At 45.6% G+C, this 20879-nt stretch overlaps 1 protein-coding gene across 5 annotated transcripts in view; it reads right to left on the reverse strand.

Annotated features, from left to right (window-relative positions):
• ACACA (acetyl-CoA carboxylase alpha) overlaps window positions 1-20879 on the reverse strand; it is a 268972-nt gene that overhangs the window by 57454 nt on the left and 190639 nt on the right. For all 5 annotated transcript variants that reach the window (XM_039350417.1, XM_039350415.1, XM_039350416.1 and 2 more), the window contains one exon: window positions 20014-20124. In XM_039350417.1, the coding sequence (XP_039206351.1) occupies window positions 20014-20124 (111 nt within the window). The remainder of the gene's footprint in view (window positions 1-20013; window positions 20125-20879) is intronic.

Raw genomic sequence — 20879 nt, forward strand, 5'->3', positions numbered from 1 at the left:
GAGAGAACTTCAAATCCAGGTTGTAAGTAGCCTTGGGGAGGTCCGTCAGAACTTTGAATGGTCACTAAGCAACTGGTTGTAAGTTGAGGACTACCTGTACAGGAAGTCCTCAACTTACAACAATTCATTTAGTGACCACTCAAAGTTACAACGGCTAGGAAAAAATGACGTGACTATTTTTCACACTTACGACCATTGCAGCATCCCTAGAGTCACGTGATCAAAATTCAGATGCTTGGCAACTGACTCATATTTATGACGGTCGCAGTGTCCCGGGGTCACGTGTGATTCCCTTTTGCGACCTTCTGACAAGCAAAGTCAATGGGGAAGCCAAATTCACTCAACAACCGTGTTACTAATTTAACAACTGCAGTGATTCACTTAACAAATGTGACAAGAAAAGTCATAAAATGCGGAAGCCAAACTCACAACACATTTCTCACTTAGCAACATAAACTCTGGGCTCAAATGTGGTGGTAAGTCAAGGACCACCTGTATTGGGGAAGCCACCCCTTTCAGAACATAGTTGCCACGGTTAGGGCATTTTATGTCGACAATTATCTGCATTCAGAATTATACTTAGGATTCAGACCTTTCACCTTCCTATTTCTGGAAAAAAATTTTCCAAGTTCAGTGTAACATCCTAGCAGACCGATTTTATCCAAGGGAAGCAGGAGCAACTCCTGCTCCTAACCTTATTTGGGGTTTAAGGTTTATGGCATTCTATCCTTCCGTACAGGCTCTTCGTAGGCATCCACTGGCTGTCTTCCCACAACTCAGCCTGACTCCAGGCTGCCACCTCTGCTATCAAAACACAGAGACAAGTAAATATGGCAGCCTCTCAACACTGCTTCCCTTAAAGCATGGTGATGCTCTGGGGTGGAGGTGGGAGGGCCTGTTTGTCTTTAACTCCAAAACAGAATTTAAAGGGCAGCAACAGACAGTATATATTAGACCACTTTCGCTGCTTGTCAGCAGCAGTAAAGTGGAGCATCTCTACAGCCTCGCACTAAGTGGCGTCTACAATAACAGCTCCCTTTTGCTTCCAGCAGCTCCTGGATCTGTTGGCCGGTGATGGAAATCACAGAAGCATTTTTAAAATAAATAAATAAATAAATCCTCTCCCTAAAAGAAAGCTGCGTCTTTCTGGTCCGTTCTAAGCTTCCTCTAACCTGCTCTTGTATAGATTAAAAAAAAAAAAAAAAAGCAAACCAAGTCTTCTCTCTTTGCTGAGTGTGTGTTCTCCTTGGCAAGGTTGGCACAACTGAATGTAGCCCAATTTTCCTGTAACCAGGAAAACTGCGACCTTCTGACAATTGAATGTAGCCTAATTTTCCTGTAACCCATGCATCAATATGTGCCATCTCTAACAGAGGCAGTTTCTAGGCACATATTGGGTGTCATGGTTCCGACAGACGTTACTCTTCCAAGAACTTCGAGCCATTGTTTATCTTAAAGAATCTTTATTCAAATAATATGGCATTGGCACATACATAGTCAAAGCCAAAATCTGAATTCCCCTCCCCTAAACACATAGTATCAAAGCACAATTCCCTCCTCCAATTAACAGTCATAAATCACATTCTCCAATTAGTTTGAAATGCAAACCTTCCCTCCAGTTCTATAACCCGGCCATTCCTTATCATCTCTTATTTCAAACAACCTTGAAGAATACTCTACTGCAGTGGTTCTCAACCTTTTTAATGCCACGACCCCCAACCGGTCGTAAGTCGAGGACTACCCAACCGGTCATAAGTTGAGGACTTTCCCTGCCCGGGAGCGCTGCGCATGCATGGTGCCGCCCCCTGCGCTGGCTGAGGCGTAGCTGGCAAGGGGCAGCGACGGCGCAGGGTGACCACCAGCTGGGCCATCAGCTGGCCCAATCCAAGGGAGGTAAGGCATCCGCCGGGCCCCATGCGGGAGTAGCACAGCTAAGGAAAAAGGGGAAAAATGGCGGACTGCGTTGTTTGGCGACCCCTGTGAAATGGTCGTTCAACCCCAAATGGGGTCGCGGCCCACAGGTTGAGAACCGCTGCTCTACTGCGATGTTATGTCTAACTAATACACATTCTTCCCCCTTCCCCTCAGCATCATGTAATTCTAACTCTAAAAGTAACACACAGGTTAAAGAGAAAATGGCTGCATCTTCATATATTGTCAAAGCAAGAACATCCGATGTTAGCAGCGTTGACATTGGGTACTTGCATTTAGTTAGTTTCCAACTAGTCTAGCAGCTCAGCGGAAGGAAGGAAGGAAGGAAGGAAGGAAGGAAGGAAGGAAGGAAGGAAGGAAGGAAGGAAGGAAGGAAGGAAGGGTTAAACAAAGTCTAATAATCCACAGCTGAATCTCAGTTAGCTTCAGTTTACAGCTCCATTCACTTCTGCCCACAAAATTTGCTCCTGGAATTGTCAAACAGCCTTATGGATGGTTTCCATCAAGACCAGATAGACAATTTATCTAGGGGATGTTGACCACCATGTTTACTATCAAAGACCATGAGGCCATGCTTGACGCAGCTAATGGGAACGGCAGTCCAATAATGTTTGGAGCAACTAGGCAAAGAGCACCATCACACCACCCATTTTTAATAAAGATATCCAGAGGGACTTTATTTTACTCTCATATTACAGCAATTTATAGGAGGCTGGCCCTTTCGACTAATCCAGTTCGAATGAGAAGTGAAAAGAAGAAAAAACAAAGTCCAGTTGCCCTTTGAAAAAGCACTTTGGGGATAATGGAGGAATACCTGGCCTGCTTCTGTGCTTTTTAATTTACGAGTATTCAACAAGGGAAACTTCTTGAGTTAGGAACATACAGGCTTGGTCTAACGCTTAGAGTTTATTAAAGCTGTGCTCTGCTCCTGCTATCAGCCCTGTGATCTTTTATTTAGAAGATGTAGGACGCTAAATGTACACAGTTCTTCAACACATCCACATTAATACCCCAAGCACCTGGTAAATGGAATTATACACCTGTCACCTCTTTCCCCCAAAGTTTTAACAGTATAAGGGACTCATTTTTTCCCCCTTGCCCTCAAATCTCTCTCATTGCAATCCATGCCCAGCTTCAGAATGGAGAGGTCTACTTTGTATTGATTTAAAGACGGAGAAATAAATAAAATTCCTTCGTCATTCTAGTTCACAAGAAATTCATGGTAGACTACTAAATGATATATTTGAAGAGCTGTTTGAAAACCTGTTTTTCCCCCCCTTCTGGTGAGCAACGGGGGGAAGCATTACAATAAGGAGTGGGCTCTGTGAAATGTTGATTAGTGTGACCAGGAGAGCCCATGGATTGTAAATCCAGAAGAAAAAGCTGATGAAAACACCTTAATTTCACAACACATGGGCAGACTAAAGCAGGGGTCCCCCAACCCCAGTTCGTGGACCAGTACCGGGTCACGGCTTGCCAGCAACCTGTCTGCACAAACAAGCAAAGCCCCATCTGCAAGATGCAGGCAGCACACAAAACCACGCACACTTCGGTCCGTGGAAAAACCTCTCTCCATGGAACCGGTCCCAGGTGCCCCAAAAGTTGGGGACTTCTGGTCTAAAGCATAGTTTCAATGGGGAAACTGTGAGCATCCTAGACCAAGTCAAATCCAAAAAAGCTAGAAAATTCCTGGAAGGCTGGCATTCAAACAAATCAGCCATCACCAGGCACATAGAGATAAACAACAACTACATACCATTCGAAAGAGACAATAAATAATCCAAAAAAGAAACAAAAGGACCAAAATACCTCCTCCGCAGTAATCAATACCTAGATGAGCAGAAATTAACACCGTTAATAAGAGACCAACAATCAAGAAATAAGCAATAACCCAGATTTGGAGAAGATGGATAGATTATATTCAGAATAAATATGGGACTAGAAACTTCCATCTACTTTATGAATAAATTTTAGAATATTATTACTGTTATTATTATTATTAATCGTTTATTATAGTGAAATTTTTATTATATTGTATTGTTTATGAATTAGGATTTTAATTTGTTCAAATGATTAAGTTTATATGCAAATTGTTTATTCTGTGTTAAAGGGGAGTTAAAGCGCATTATATTTGTTTATCTATATAGTTGGTTTACGTAAGTTAGATTATGATTAATATATTTGTTACCCTGTATTCAGCTCTGGGAAGTGGGGGAGGGGGAGAGGAGGGGGGATAGGGTGGGTGGGTTTTGGGGTATATTTTGTAATTTTTGTAAAACTTTTTAATAAAAAAAGAGAAAGAAAGAAGCAATAACCCAATGAGTAGATGGCATGGTTTTCTCTCCAGCAAGATCTAATATCTAGATCAGTGGTGGCAAACCTATGGTACGGGTGTCAGAGGCGGCACCCGGAGCCCTCTCTGTGGGCACACATGCCATTGCCCCAGCCTTGCCTCCCCCCATGATCCCCTCCTCTCCAGCAGGCCCCCTGAAGGAGAGTCACCCTCGAGCGTGGCCCACTCAGAGCAGCGCAGCCAAGGACATGGCAGCCAGGCAGCGTAGACAAGACTCTGTTCTCATGCCCCATCATGCACAGTTGATGCTGCAGGGTGCGAGCAGAGGGTGTGGCCGCCATAGCACTGCTGGGCTGCCTGGGCGATCTACGGCAGGTCCTGGAGGCAATGAGTGGTCCTGTGGGCAGACGGAGCGGGGAATGGAGGGGCAGACCGGGGGCGGCGCAGGGGATGGAGCAGGGGCGGGGCCAGTTTTTGGGCACTCAGTCTCTAAAAGGTTCGCCATCACTGATCTAGATCAGTGGTTCTCAATCTTGGACAACATGAAGATGTCTGGATTTCAACTCCTAGAATTTCCCAGCCAGCTATGCTGGAAGTTGAAGTCCAAACATCTTCAAGTTTCCAAGATGGAGAAACACTGATCTAGATCTTGTCTTCTTGGGGTCATTTTATCCTCCCAGAATTAGGGGTGCAGAATCATCCTGAGGTCATCAAAACTTGAGATATTAAAGGACAAGCTCCATCTTCTCATAAGATGGCCAGACCAAACAAGGCATTCTCAATCCAAAATGGTGGTGGTGCCCAAAAAACACCAAGGACACGAGGAACATCCAAATGATGGTAAAAAATGCTCCCCCAAAAATCCAGGAATCAAGACTGTGTTTTAATGCTGAAGCAAAGATGCTTATATTCTGCAGTGTAGGTAGAACAAGTAAGGCATGCCCCATCCTTGCTGATCAACTGCCTCTCTGACTCAGCCAAAATTGCTTTCTTTTTTTAAAAAAAACAACAACACTGCAACGAGACAGCGCATATATATTTTCATCAGACAAAAGAACAAAAGGCCTCTGCCAACAGTTCTGCCGCAATTCATTCCCCCTGGCACAAAGGGGCCCAGCTCATGCATACAACTGGAGGCAGGCCTTCCAGATGTGTACCATTAAAAGGGGTTGGCCTGCAAGGTGGCTACTTGTTAAGTGAGTCATAGGGTTGCTAAATGAATCTGTTTCCCCATTGCTTGTCTGAAGGTCGCAAAAGGGAGTCAAATGACCTCAGGACACTGCAACCGTCATGAGATCCAAATTTTGATCACTTGACCACAGGGATGCTGCAAGAGTTGTGTGGAAAAGGGTCACAGGTCACTTTTTTCAGTGCCGTTGTAACTTTCAACAGTCACTACATGAACTGTTGAAAGTCGAGAACTTCCTGTACCCTGAATGCCTGACGATTATAGCAGCTGTCATTGTCACCGCCACAATAACACAACCAGTCCTTCTCACCCTCCTTCTAGAACAGGGCTTTTCAACCAGTGGTACGGGTACCACCTGTGGTACATTGGCACCTGGCAGGTGGTACTCGACCATCCTAGAAAAGTTGTAGCAGGGGAGGGGAATGAGCTGAACCAGTAACAGCACTGTATAAGCTTGAGAGAAGGATGGCTGGAGCTGCAGGGCTGTCAGGGCTCAGTGGAAGCACCAGGATCAACGTCACGCTCCAGCTGTAGCCCGGCGCTGATCCTGGCGCTTCTGCTGAGCTCTGAAGAAGCACCAATCAACTGGAATGTTGCAGCCTCTCCAGGGTCTTGTGATTGACATTCAGATGCTTGGCAACTGATTCATATTTATGACGGTCACAGTGTCCCAGGGTCATGTGAAGTGACCAAAACCTGCTGCAACCACCCAGCAGACAGGGGGAATAAAAACCAAACACCCCCCACATCACCTCTGCTGCCAATCCCCAACAGAAATGCTCACAACAATGAAAACCTCAGACAGGAGGAAGAGCACCGCCGGGTGGGCAGGCAGGTGTCTTGCTTGGCTGTGGCGTGAGGGGCACTTTTTTCAGTGCCATTGTAACTCCTAAAAGTCACTAAGTGAACTGTTGTAAGTCGAGGACTACCTGTACTTTATCACTTTTTTCCTTTTTTGGGGGGGGGTCATCAAGTTTTTGACACCTTGCTAGGCGACTGGTGGTACTCGGATGTTGCCATATCCTAAAAGTGGTATAATGGATGAAAAGGTTGAAAAGCCCTGTTCTAAAGCCGGAGAACAGAATAACCTTGAGAAGCTTCAAGGAAAGGCATACCCATTCTAGCCAAGCATCCGTTTGCTTTCCATCCCTCCTTCCTTTCCAATTAGCATTCTTCAGGTATTGCATCTGTTCATATCCACCCTGATAGTCGTGCTGAGCTACTCCAGAAAGATTCATACGATGCATTAATAATTATAATAACGCTCCTTTGTATGGCAAGAACGGTCCTGGCAGATTCAATTCTTGCATTATGACTTTGATCTCATTTGTCATGACAAGAGGGATCTGCGGGGGCTCCTGATCCCCATCAGACTCGGCTGACCAAAACCACGGGGTTCAAGAGCGGAAAGGAAACCCTTTGGCTGATGGTTCAAGGAAGCCTCCAGAGATAGTCCAAATTTAGGCACTACTTTAATGTGAGAAAGGGGAAGGCAGCCACATAGTCTCCTTTGCACACGCAAACGAGAAAAGTTTAATGTTGAAACTGGATTAAGGCGACATCAAAAAATAAAACAGAATACCTTTGTTAGAATCGACAGGACATATTAGGTAGTCCTCAACTTACGACTGGGCCTTTAGCAAGGCACGGTTGAGAAACACTGCTCTAGACAGGAGTAAGTAGCCTTAATACAGGTAGTCCTCGACTTACGACTACAATGAAGTCCAAAATTTCTGTTGCTAAACGAGACAGTTGTTAAGTGAACTTTAACCCAGTTAACAAACTTTCCTGCCACAGTTGTTAAGTGAATCACTGCGGTTGTTAAGTTAGTAACACAGTTGTAAAATGAAACTGGCTTTCCCATTGATTTCTGTTTGTCAGAAGGTCACAAAAGGTGATCACATGAGTCTGGGACACTGCAGCCGTTGTAAATATGTGTCAGTTGCAAAGCATCTGAATTTTGATCACGTGACCCTGGGAATGCTGCAGGTCGTAAGTCCCTTTTTTTCAGTGCTGTTGTAACTTTGAAAAGTCAGTCAATGAACTGTTGTAAATCGAGGACTACCTCCCCCATTGCTGCAAAGCAATTCCCTCGACTCTTGATCATAAATTGGGACCAGAATTTTCTTGTTAAGCAAGACGGCTATTAAGAGAGTCACATTGTGAAGTGAATCACACAGTCGTTAAGCGAATCAAGTTTCCTCCACTGATTCTGCTTGTCGGAACTTAGACGGGTTGCAAATGGCAACCAGATGGGACCTTGCAGTCGTTGTACATATCCCAGCTGTGAAGCACCTGAATTCTGATCACATGGCTGTAAGGATGCTGCAACTGTCACGAGTGCAAATACTTATTAGAAATAAGTCGTTTTTTTCAGCACCGTTGTAACTTCAAATGGTCATTAAATGAAAGTGATAAGTTAGTTGAGGGCTAACTTTATTGGAAGTTAATGTACAGATAATCCTCAACAGACAACCATTCATTTAGTGACCTTTCAAATGGCACTGAAAAAAAGTGACTGTTTTGCACACTTACGACCACTGCAACATCCCTGTAGCCATGGGATCAAAATTCAGAGGCTCGGCAACTGGCATGTATTTATGACAGTTGCAGTGTCCATGGAGTGAGGGAGTGTGGGTTTTTCTATCTGTTTATATAGCCTGCCATTGTTGGTGGGGATGTGGTTTTCTCCTTGGTGGTTCCTTGATTAGGGAATTGTTTTCTGCTCAGTTGCTTGCCTGGTGTTAATCCCTAAGCGTATGCTGCTGGAGAGAATGTTTCCTTCTTCGCTTTTTTTATTGTCCCTTTCGAATGGTGTGTAAGTGTGGTTTGTCTCTGTGTAACCACTGATGGCTGAACGGGCAGCAAGGCCCACATTCATCAGGCTGACGATGTTACTTAGTCAGGTAAATAAGTAAGAGGTAAGTAAGGCCTTTGAACTCTGGTGCTGGAGAAGACTCCTGCGAGTCCCTTGGACTGCAAGGCGTTCAAACCGGTCAGTCCTAGAAGAGATCAACCCCGACTGCTCTTTAGAAGGCCAGATCCTGAAGTTGAAACTCAAATACTTTGGCCACCTAATGAGAAGGAAGGACTCACTGGAGAAGGGCCTAATGCTGGGAAAGATGGAGGGCAATAGAAGAAGGGGACGACAGAGAATGAGGTGGCTGGATGGAGTTACTGAAGCAGTAGGCGTGAACTTAAATGGACTCCAGAAGATGGTAGAGGACAGGAAGGCCTGGAGGAACATTGTCCATGGGGTCGCGATGGGTCGGACACGACTTCGCAATTAACAACAACAACAAAGTAAGTTTCATCTGGTCTTGCTCGTAGGCACTATGGGTATGCTTAGCCTAAACAGAGAAGACTAAGGGAAGATATTTGAAGGGCCGTAGCAGAGAAGAGGGCAAGGATTCATTCACTATAGTATCTAAGAGCAACACCAGCACCAACAGATGAAACCGTGGAGTCCTTAGTGGTCTCTGAGTTTAGTTGTTTGCTTGCAGATGACTCATTACTTGACTAGATAACATTATCAGTACTAGTAAATGTGGGGTTTGGTCCCTGTTCAGCCCTCAACAGACACACAGAGACAAAAAACCTATACATACCATTCAAAGGAGACAATAAAAAAGCTAAGAAAGAAACATTCTCTCCAGCTGCATACCTCAGATAAGCAGGGATTAACACCAGACAAACCATCCAGCAGAAAGTAACATGTTAATCAAGGAATTGCCAAGAAGAAAATCGATCCCCAGCAACATTGGCAGGGCAAGCTGCTGTATATAAACTGGGAGCAAACCCCACCCTCCCTCACACTGATGATGTTACCTAGCCAGGTAATGCAACATCTGCAAGGAAACAACCAAGCTCAGAGAGCACCAAGGCTCCACATTTCAATCCTGAGCTATAGGTAATCTTTTCTATTGGTACAATAGGGGCAAACTTAACAAAAAGGAGATGCATATTTGAAATAAAGAGGAATTTCCTGTCTATGAGAGCTATGAAGCAGCTGGCCTGTTGAAGTTGTGTTCCATCAATGGAGAATTTCAAACAAAGGCTGGAGAAGATACTAGGAATGTTCTTGAATAATAGGAAGATTCTTGCCCTGGGGTAGGGGTTGGACTAGAAGACCTCAAAGGTCCGTTCTAACCCTATGGTTTTCATTCTAGTGACCAGAAGTCAAAACTGCCTCAAAGGACCATAATAATATCAATTAGTGTTATTTTTAAAATATCTGCATGACATTCTTTTCACGTAAATATACATTTCCAAACACATTCTCTCTCAAAATATGTCTTTTAATCTATACCTTGTTAACTTTAAACTGCCAAGTGTGGTGCAGAAGTATTCAAAATATGAAGTCAGGTTAGTGTGTACACCAAACTAATGTATTTGAAAGAGGAAGAAAAAAGATAATAAAACCTGCTCATGTCAAACACTTCCATATATATGGAAAGCCACTGCTTCATAACTCATTTGGAATAAAAGAATTAGGCAAACTATAATCTACATGTTACTGAATTCAGACAATACTTCTGGTACAAAGTCATTGATCTTATCCCAAGTCGCACTGTGTTAAAAACAAACAGCTTGTGTGTAGGTGTGTGTATCTAGTGTCGGAGTTTGCAGCTGGCATTTGGATAGAAAGTTGATTTGGGGAGGGAGGGAGGGAGGGAAGGGAAGGGAAGGAAGGAAGGAAGGAAGGAAGGAAGGAAGGAAGGAAGGAAAGGAAGGAAGGAAGGAAGGAAGGAAGGAAGGAAGGAAGGAAGGAAGGAAGGAAGGAAGGAAGGAAGGGGAAAAAAACAATACAAAAAGGCTCAGCAAAAGTTTAGATTAAAATTTTAGACAAATGATCTCTGTGTCCTTCTTTTCTCCCGCCCTGTGAATTCTGCCTGGGGGCTCCATGCTATTTCTATGCAAATAACAGCCTCATACTTTCTATCTTATTATATCCACCGGAGCTGCAGTGACGCGACCCGAAACATGAGCGAGAGGTAGGCAAGAGAGAAAGGGGGAGGAGAGGGGGGGGAGGCAGAATGGATGCTCAGTGAAGTGTGAAAAAATATTGTCAGGAGTGAGCAGCAAGAAAACACACACACGCACTGAGAGAGAGACAGAGACAGAGAGAAACAGACAGACACACACAGAAAGAGACAGAGAGACACACACAGAGAGAAACAGAGAGAGAGAGACACACACAGACAGCACACACAGACAGAGACAGAGACAGAGAGAGAGAGAGAGAGAGAGAGGGAGAGACAGAAAGAGAGAGAGAAACAGAGTGAGAGAGATAGAAACATACACACGACACAGAAACAAAGAGAGACAGAGAGAGGGAGACAGACAGAGAGGGGAAAGAGAAAGACAGACAGACACAGAGACACAGAAAGAGAGTGAAGGAGAGAGATACAGAGAGAAAGAAAGAGACAGCGAGGGAGGGAGGGAGGGAGAGAGAGAGAGAGAAGAAGAAGAAGAAAACTATTGCTGGCATAATGTGTTTATTTCAAAGCCTCTCTCCTTCCTCCTCCTCTTCCTCCTCTATCCTCCCCCTCCCCACATATGTACATTGTCATCTTTTAAAATTCATTTGGCGTCAGGGGGATCATGCACCATCCATTTGCCATCACCGTACCATTTGCATTTCATGCCTCCTGGTTTTTGATGGGCTGATACTTTGATGCAATGGGGAGACACGGCATTATCATTATTTCAATTTTCAGAGGGGAGGGGGGGAGGATGGTGAAGAGGGAGGAGGGTCAATGAGTGGGATGCAGTGTGCGCATACACACACACACACACAAACAATTGTATACAGACAAGCAGGAGGGAGGGAAAGGGGGGGGGGAACTACACGCCAAGCTTCCCTACATGCTCTGCAAATACTGAAGACAAAGGGCGAGCAGAACTCTCTCTGTGCAACCACAGAGAGATGTGGTTGTACCACAAGCCTGCCAAAACATCGTTCTCTCTTGACAGTTTCCAGGCTACCACCGTGTTCCTTCTTTCGACCCAGATGCTTCGAACAGGTTTCTGCACTCCCATTAGGAGGAAGCTGTATCAATATGAAACTCGGGTTTCAGGCATAGGCTCCCCTCCCCATTTCTCCCCCCTCCCTCTTCTCTTCCCTTCTTTCCAGCTTCCAGCCCAAGCTGGTGGATGGGGTCCTTTTTAAGGCTCCATGACAAGGGGTCTGGAGGCTAAATCGTATAATGAACGGTTAAGGGAGCTAGGTATGTCTAGCCTAACCAAGAGAAGGACTAGGAATGACATGATAGCAGTCTTCCAATACTTGGGGGGCTGTCACAGAGAAGAGGGGGGTTCACCTCTTCTCCAAAACACCTGAGGGCAGGACAGGAAGCGATGGGTGGAGACTTGTCGGAGGGAGAGCCAGCCTGGAAATAAGAAGGAATTTTCTGACAGTGAAAACAATGAATCCCTGGAACAGCTTGCCTCCAAGGAGTTGTGACTGTTCCATCGCTGGAAGTTTTCAAGAAAAGATTGGACAACCATTTGCCCGGGATGGTGTAAGGACGCCTGCCTTGGGAAGGGGGTCAGACTAGAAGACCTCTGAGGTCTTTTCCAGCCCTATCATTCTATGATCACAACGGATATCTCGGCTTTCTGAGAGTTCTTGCCTCCACTTGCTATCCTCCAGATCAGCCAGGACTTCAATTCCCCAAATGGCTGGTCATGATATGGGTTGTCTAAAGGGGGTGAGGAGAGGGAGATTATAGGATCCGTGGGGTCCACCACCTGGCAGGTGGGGAGGCGCTTGAGAGTTCCCAAGTGACCTTGCCGACAATTCCACAAATGTTCGGGTTGACCTTCATTCTCTGTACCAGGGTGCTCCTTGATTTTCTTTTCTTTTTCTTTTTTTTATAAAATATTTTATTGGTTTTTTAGTTTTTAAGAAAAAGTACTCAGGACACACCGTGGTGTTTGGGTAATCAGACAATCAAAAGTAAAAACATAAATAAACAACTCAACTCAACACACTCACTGTCTCCTCTCCACCTCCCCCAAACAACATAATACGTTTAAATATTCCATTTCTAAACCAAATCTCTACCACCACTAAACCTGTTCCAAAACTTCATCAGTCTACAACTACCAAAATCAAACCGAACCCTGAATCAACAAGCCACCAACCTAGGCACCCCCTCCAGATGCACTCCAGCTCCCAACCTCTCCCATCCCTCCCTCCACCACCAATCTCATTCACCTCCCCTTCCACCACACAACAGCCATCCCAGTCAAAGAACAATGTTAAATCCCAATTCACCTCAATTCATCACACAAAGCTCAAACCTCATCCAACTGATCATCACACCCCCATCACATCTATGTCACTGTACAAAAAAATCATCTAAGCCAAAACACTCCATCAACTACTAAAACCATCTCAATCCAAACAACCAACATTCCCTCAATTCCAACACACAATTCCCATCAAAACAAATCCACCATTCCAAAAAGTATTCCCAATCTATTTAAAAGATTAAGAATACTCTCTGGAACAACAGATTCACTTTGATGAAAACTGTGCACCGGAACCGAAAAAATGTTGGCCACCTAGATTGGGATGGTCCCAACAATCAATGAGGTGCTCCTTGATTTGCTGACAAGTTCTCAGAGATGGAGCAACCTCTGGCAGAGGAAGGCTTCCACTGAACTCACCACGCTGGGTACAAGCTCAAGTTTGAGATCCACCAACTGCATAAACAAAAACTGGGCAACAACAGTTAAGAAAGCATCGTTATTTTTCTCTCTTATTACACCAGCAGCTTGCTGTTGGATGGACCTATTCAGCATGGTGAACCATGTTTTAGGGACGCGAGGACAGGAAGATTGTCCCCCTGGCTGCTGTGTTAGTTTTGCTACAGTTGGTAATGTTAGATTTGCAGACATTCCAAGAACCCACCAAAGAATTTGCTATGGCATTTTGCTATGCCTTCAAAGTGACTACTGAATTAACAGTCTGTTGCTGTTGTTCAGTCCCGAAGCCGTGCCCGACTCTTTGTTAGTACTAAGGTGACCAACCGTCTTCCTTTAGGGAGGACAGTCCTCCTTTTGTAAGTTCTGTCCTCCTTCGAAAAGTGTCCTCCTTCATGTCCTCCTTTTCAAAGTTTGAAGACTAATCTGCAGGGCTTTTTTTCCCCCTCGTAGAACACTCAGAACGGCATTCCGGCACCTTTTTTTTTATGGGGTTTTTTCCCCAACTTTTGCATGAGCTGTGCTACTCCCCCTATTGCAGTGGTTCTCAACCTCTCTAATGCCGCGACCCCATAATACAGTTCCCCATGTTGTGGTGACCCCCCAACCACTTATACATCACCGGGTGCCAGGGGCGTGGCCAAAGAAAAGGGGAAAAAAATGGCGGACAGCCTTGTTTGGCGACCCCCATGAAATGGTCGTTCGACCCCAAATGGGGTCCCGACCCACAGGTTGAGAACCACTGCCCTATTGGCTTTCAAAAGCCAATAGGAATTGCTGCTGAGCGTGCCAAAACACCCAGCTGGCAAACTTTGCACATGCAAGTTGTCTGTATTATTGTTGCAATGAATAAAATGTTTCTTTTATTTACGATATTTTTTCTTCAATTTATTTGTGTCCTCCTTTTCATTGTAAAAAAGTTGGTCACCTTATTGTTACCCATGGACCATAATACGCCAGCCCTCCCATCCTCCGTTGTCTCCTGGAGCTTGCCCAAATTCATGTTCATTGCATCGATGACGCTATCTAACCATCTCATCCTCTGCCGTCCCTTTCTCCTTTTGCCAAATTAATAGTTCAGGCTTAATTCTTTAAATGGAGTTGTACACATTTTGTTTTTTATTTGATGGAGTGGGGTGGAGTATTCTGGGCCTATTACTATGAATATCTTTTTTCCTTGTGTTTTCTACTTATGTAAGAGCCTGGAAGACAGGAATATTTGACAGGGGTAAAGAGTCGATAAATAAATAAAGCCACCCATCCATACTTGAGTTCACATCCCCATAGGTGGGTGTGATACTGAGGGTGAATTGTGGAGCATGTGATAACTTCAATTAGAGCCTTCTGGTCATTATCTAAATCTCACCAGGAATGGACTATAATGACTCTGCAGCTTCCATATCAGGTTGAGAAGCAAATAATGAGGTTCCTAGGTTGCTTGTGTTCCCTAGCAGATTCCCGGTGATTCGAATCAAATATCTCAGGGGCTGCCCCAAAGAAGAGGGAGTCAAGCCATTTTCCAAGGCGCCTGAAGGCAGGACGAGAAGCAACGGATGGAAACTAGTCAAGGAGAGAAGCAACCTAGAACTAAGGAGAAACTTCCTGACAGTTAGAACAATTAACCAGTGGAACCACCTGCCTCCAGAAGCGGTGAATGCTCCAACACTGGAAGTTTTTAAGAAGAGACTGGACAGCCATTTGTCTGAAATGGTTTAGGGTTTCCTGTCTGAGCAGGGGTTTGGACTAGATGACCTCCAAGGTCCCTTCCAACTTTATTATTATTATTATTATTATTATTATTATTATTATTATTATTAAGCCTGTTAAAGTCATCTATTTTTTTTCTATTTTTTTTGTCTTCCTGATAAACTTATATAGATAGTCCTTGATTTACGACCACAATTCAGCCCAACATTTCCGTTGCCAATTGAAACAGGTGTTCAGTGAGTTTTGCTCCATTTTACGACCTTTCTTGACACAGTTGTTAAGTGAATCGCTGCACTTGTTCAGTTGATAACACAGCTGTGAAGTGAATCTGGCTTCCCCAACTGACTTTGCTTGTCAGAAGGTCACAAAAGGAGATTGACGATCCCAAGACGCTGCAATCATCATAAATATGGAAACTAATCAAGGAGAGAAGCAACCTAGAACTAGGGAGAAACTTCCCGACAGTGAGAACAATTAACCAGTGGAACAACCTGCCTCCAGAAGCGGTGAATGCTCCAACACTGGAAGTTTTTAAGAAGAGACTGGACAGCCATTTGTCCGAAATGGTGTAGGGTTTCCTGCCTGAGCAGGGGGTTGGACTAGATGACCTCCAAGGTCCCTTCCAAGTTGTTGTTGTTGTTGTTGTTGTTGTTATTATTATTATTGCCGGTTACAAAGCATCTGAATTTTGATCATGTGACTAAAGGGATGCCACAACAGTCATAAACGTGAAGTCAGATTTTTTTCAGTGACATTGTGACTTTGAACGGTCACTAAACGAACTGTTGTAAGTCGAGGACTACCTGTACCACTCAACCCATGCTATTTTTTTCTTGGTTGACAATGTTATCAAATACGGCCACTGTTATGTCCTCTTGTCCTGCACAGCCCTACAAACCCCATCAAGGAACACAAGTATGACAAAAATGCAGGCACTTGTGTGAGTGGTTGAGTCTTCTTGGCTGGGGATGGGGAACCCCTTACTTTTAATTTATTGAAAGAGGCTCTCTAGTGCACGAGGCTCCAAACTTGGCAACTTTAAGATTTGTGGACTTCAACTCCCAAAATTCCTCAGCCAGTAATTCTGTGAGTTGAAGTCCACAAGTCTTAAAGTTGCTAAGTTTAAAGACTCTTGCTTTGGAGCTTCAACCTAAAAACCTTGACTGTGGAGGCTATAGCTGGCCTACCAAACATTCATTCTATGGTAGTACTACCCATAGCTCGAACTGTATGGTCCTGCCATAGCCAGAACTCTAAGGTACTACCATAGAGTATTATCCATAGAGTAACATTTCTCATGCTATGTAGCCCTGGTCCATTCAGCCCAGCACCTGCTGACAATACAGGTAGTCCTCAACTTGCAACCAGTGGTGGGATTCAGCCACTTTGCACCACTTCGGCAGAACCGGTAGCTAATTTTTTGTTGCCCAGGCCCAGAATGGACTTCCGGAAGTGACATCCACACACAGAACCGGTTGTTCACATATTTGAATCCCACCACTGCTTGCAATCCCATGCAATTTCCATTACTAAACATGGCAGGTAGAAATAGCAATAGCATTTAGGCTTCTATACTACCCCATAGAGCAGTGGTTCTCAACCTTTTTAATGCCACGACCCCCAACCGGTCGTAAGTCAAGGACTATTCAACCGGTCGTAAGTCGAGGACTACTCAACTGGTGCAGCACCGTTTGCAGAATGGGACTTTTGGCGGGCTCAGCAGGGCAGAGACAGCCTGGACAATTCCTATTGGCTTTGGAAAGCCAATAGAATGAGACTCTATTCAAGAGAGTCTCTTCTATTGGCTTTCCAAAGCCAATAGAGTAAAAGGGAGGAGCACAGCTAAGGAAAAGGGGGGGAAAATGGTGGACTGCGTTGTTTGGCGACCCCCGTGAAATGGTCATTCGACCCCAAATGAGGTCCCGACCCATAGGTTGAGAACCACTGCCATAGAGCTTTATAGCAATCTCTGAGCACTTTACAATGTAGAAGCATTATTTGCATCTTTGCATAACAATCTGGGTCCTCATTTTACCGATCACAGAAGGATGGAAGGCTGAGTCAACCCTGAGCACGTCAGCATCGAACCCCAGGCTGTGGGCAGAGCTTGCCTGCAACACTCCCCTTCAACCACTGTGCCACCAGGGCTCTAATTGAGTCAGACCCGATTTTAATAACCTTTTTTGGCCTTGGTTGTTAAGCAAATCACTGCAGTTGCTAAGTGAATACAACTTCTCCTGTTGATTTTGCTTGTTGGAAGCCAGCAGGGAAGTTCGCAAATAGCGATCACATGACCTTGGGATGCTACGACCATCATAAATACAGGCTGGTTGCCAAGTGCCAGAATTGTGACCATCCACTTATGAGGATGTTGTGATGGTCGTAACCATGACGATTGGCATTTTTTCCAGTGCCACTGTAACTTTGAACAGTCATTAAACACAGGCGGTCCTCAACTTACGACCACAATTGACCCCAACATTTATTATTTGTTGAGTGAGCTTTATGCTATTTCTTCCCATGGTTGCTAAGTGAATCATTGTGGTTGTTAAGTTAGTAACACAGTTATTAAGCAAATCTGACTTCTCCATTGACTTCGCTTGTCCGACGGCTGCAACCGTCATTCAGATGCCAAGCATCTGAATTTTGATCACAGGATCATGGGGATGCTGCAAAGGTTGCAACAGTGAAAAACGGTCATCAGTCCCTTTTTTTCCAGTGCTGTTGCAACTTTGAACGGTCACTAAGTGAACTGTTGTTGGTCGAGGATTTTGGCCACTTTTTCAGTGGAGAACCCCAGTATAAAAGCCACATACTGGATTCCCATCGAATCTCTCCCAGCAGAAGCAAAAAAAAAAAAAAAACCCACCCCAAAATAATACCTTTGGCTGAGCTGGTCCTTGGGCTGCCCAAATCTCCAGCCAAGAGTCTACTGTCCAAACTCCGATTCTTAAAAATGCAACCAGCACAAGCAACCTTCCCCACCAGCCCCTCCCCACCCACCGGGGCCAAGCTGATGCATCTCTATTTTCATTATTTTTAAGTGCATTGCTTAACTCTCCCCACTGATCCCTTTTCATCAAAGGAAAGGTCTCCATCTCCTTGAACCCTTGGCCCAGGGTGCCACAACAGTCACAACAACCTCCTCCAATCTTTGTCGTGGCTGCGCTGCAAATCCCCAGAATCAGATTGCTACCCAAAGAAAGAAAAATAAAAGTGGAATCGCCCCCCCCCACTCTGCCACCTGCTTCCCCTTGTCGTCTCTCTCTCTCCCCCCCCCCTGCCTCCGTCTGTAATTCAAGGGCAAATTGTTTCTCTCTTCTGCGGCACAAGAACTGGGCTCTTGAGCATAAATCTCAAACAGCTGCTGCCTGGGTGGTGTGGTGATTTAAGAGCCGTAGCCTTTGACTCCTGCTTCCAACCCTGTTTAAAACCTAAAGTGGGATGGCTAGGAGGTTGGGCCACTTTCATCCCCAGGGGACAATTCATTCAGGTATATTGCACACAGGCTGCCAGCAAGCCGGCCTCGCTTTTCTCTTAGAGAGGGGTCATTATTCTGCAGGAGCAGTGGCTGGAGAACCAGCAGGCTCACCGAGAGAAGAGCGGGCGGATCTCAATAAAACAGAAGCAGGAATCTGCATCGCACAATGGGCCATTCTGCTCGCGGAAGGACGGGGGCAAGAGAAAGCCTTTCAATTGGCATCTTGTGTCTTTTCCACGGGTCTCGGGATGTGCAAACCCCACAGGGATGGGCGTGGACACGGAGAGTGCATCTTTGAGAGTTGCGGGATCCAATCTGGGTCGGTCGCCAGGACTGACGGTTTAGTCTTCCGAACTTTCGGACTCGCCTCTCTCTCTCTCTCTTCAGAATGGGGGAAGATGGGCCATTATTCTGTGCAACGTATTTGTGGGGTGCCTGGATGGGTGTAGCTTGTTAGTTGTTGATTAATTGCCCTCAATCAATACCACAATCAACAAGTAAAAAGCCACACACAAACAGGCATCTCACAAATATGATAGACCAGTGATGGCAAATCTTTTAGAGACCGTGTGCCACCCCCCGCCCCTGCTCTGCCCCTGCCTGTCCCCTGCCCCGCCCGCCCTCAGGGCCACCCACTGCCTCCATGGCCTGCCGCAGATCGCTCAGGCGGCCCTGCAGCGCCATGGCAGCCATGCCCTCCGCCCACACCCCGCAACATCATCTGCGTGCAATGGGGCACGAGGGCAGAGTCTTGTCTCTGCTGCCCGGCTGCCATGTCCTTGGCTGCGCTGCTCTGTGCGAGCTGCACCTGGGGGCGACTCTCCTCTGGTGGGGGCTGCTGGTGAGGAGGGGGTCGCAGGGGGAGGCGGGGCTGGGGCAACAGCGCACGTGCCCACAGAGAGGGCTCCGAGTGCCGCCTCTGGCACACATGCCATAGGTTCGCCACCACTGCGATAGACCAAAACACACATCCTGGTGGGAGAGAAGTTCACAGAGGATGGGCTCCAGCACGAGTCTCAAAGCTCGGAAGACTAACCAACTGTTGGTCCTGGTGACCTACCCAGATTGGATCCTGCGACATTATCCTGGGACACGTAGATTCGCCTTCATTCGTCTTTGAGAGTTATCCAGAGCAGGAAAGGAAGCCTTAAGATTGTGCTAATTTAATATCAAGCCCTTCTGTAGCTTTTCCCAGTGGAATATGAAGTCCTTGCCACCAAGAGAGAAAACATTGTGTTCCTTCTTACGCAACAGGGCTCTTACACATTTTCACAATCTGGACCTGAAGCCTGAAACTGAAAGTCAATATCCCAAAAATTCTAACGTGGGCGTCCGTATTCATATATTGGTTGGGTGTTTCTGTTCTACAGGTAGTCCTTGACTTACGACCGCAAAGGAGCCCAAAATTTCCATTGCTAAGCAAGACAGTTGTTAAGCGAGTTGCACCCTGTTGATCCCATTTCTTCTAGGTAATTTCAACAGCAGGAAGATAAGGATTTCAACCACCAGGCTGTGAGTTCTAATCTAAACAACTTTAGCAAACAGAGGGTTGGCCAACAATTTCTGTCAATTTGTATTGTGCAACAGGGGCCTCCATGACTGGCTGAGGAATTCTGGGTGTTGAAGTCCACAAGCTTTAAAGTTGCCAAGTTTGGAGGCCCTTGTTTTAAAATCACGATCCACAAGAAAAAGGCTTACTTTATTGAGTGCTCCAGCACCGGTCAAGATTATATGTGAATTTTCCACCTGGATTGTCCTTTGTCCCAGCCGGACAACATAAGCCCCAATTCCAATGGCACGGCAGGTCACCTAAAAACAAAATAAATAAATCCAAATGCATATTCAGGTCAACTCTGCAGCATTTTTGGTGAACGCTTTGCACTCAACACAGGAATGCAAGGAAGTGCCAGAACAGGAAGGGACTGTTTATTTTCGAAGCAGAATGCCCATCTCTGCAGCCAAGGCTTTTGTTTCGTGAACAATCTGCCTGATTTGGCCTGGAAAGCATCTCAAGTGAATGCCTCAAATTTTCGAAAAAGACGTCTCTTCTTAATGGGAACAGGTCTGGTGTACAGGTGAAGGTACTGGATGGAAACCAGGAGGCTCTGAGTTCTAGGTCTCCCTTAGGCATGAAAGCCGGCTCGGGGACTTCGGGCCCATCACTTTCTCTCCACCCAACACAGCTCACAGTGTTGTTATTGTGAGGAAAAGAGGAGGAGGAGGAAGGAGTATGTTTGTTACCTTGAGTTGATGGCTGAGGAGAGGGAAAGAGGGAGAGGGAGAGGGAGGGAGAGAGAGAGAGAGAGAGAGAGAAAGAGGGGAGGGAGGGAGGAAGATGTGACAGATGGAAAAAAGAACGTAAAGATAAAGGGGAAGGAAAGAAGGAGGGAGGGAGGAAGGGAAGGAAGGAAGGAAAAGGAAGGAAGGAGGAAGGGGGAAGGAAGGAGGGAAGGAAGGGAGGAAGGAAAGAGGGAAGGAAGGGAGGAAGGGAGGGAGGGAGGGAGGGAAGGAGGGGGAAGGAAGGAAGGAGGGAGGGAACATGTGACAGATGGAAAAAAGAACAT

This window comes from Crotalus tigris, unplaced genomic scaffold, assembly GCF_016545835.1.
Source record: "Crotalus tigris isolate CLP2741 ecotype Arizona unplaced genomic scaffold, ASM1654583v1 scf7180000018330.590113, whole genome shotgun sequence".
NCBI classification, from domain to species: domain Eukaryota; kingdom Metazoa; phylum Chordata; class Lepidosauria; order Squamata; family Viperidae; genus Crotalus; species Crotalus tigris.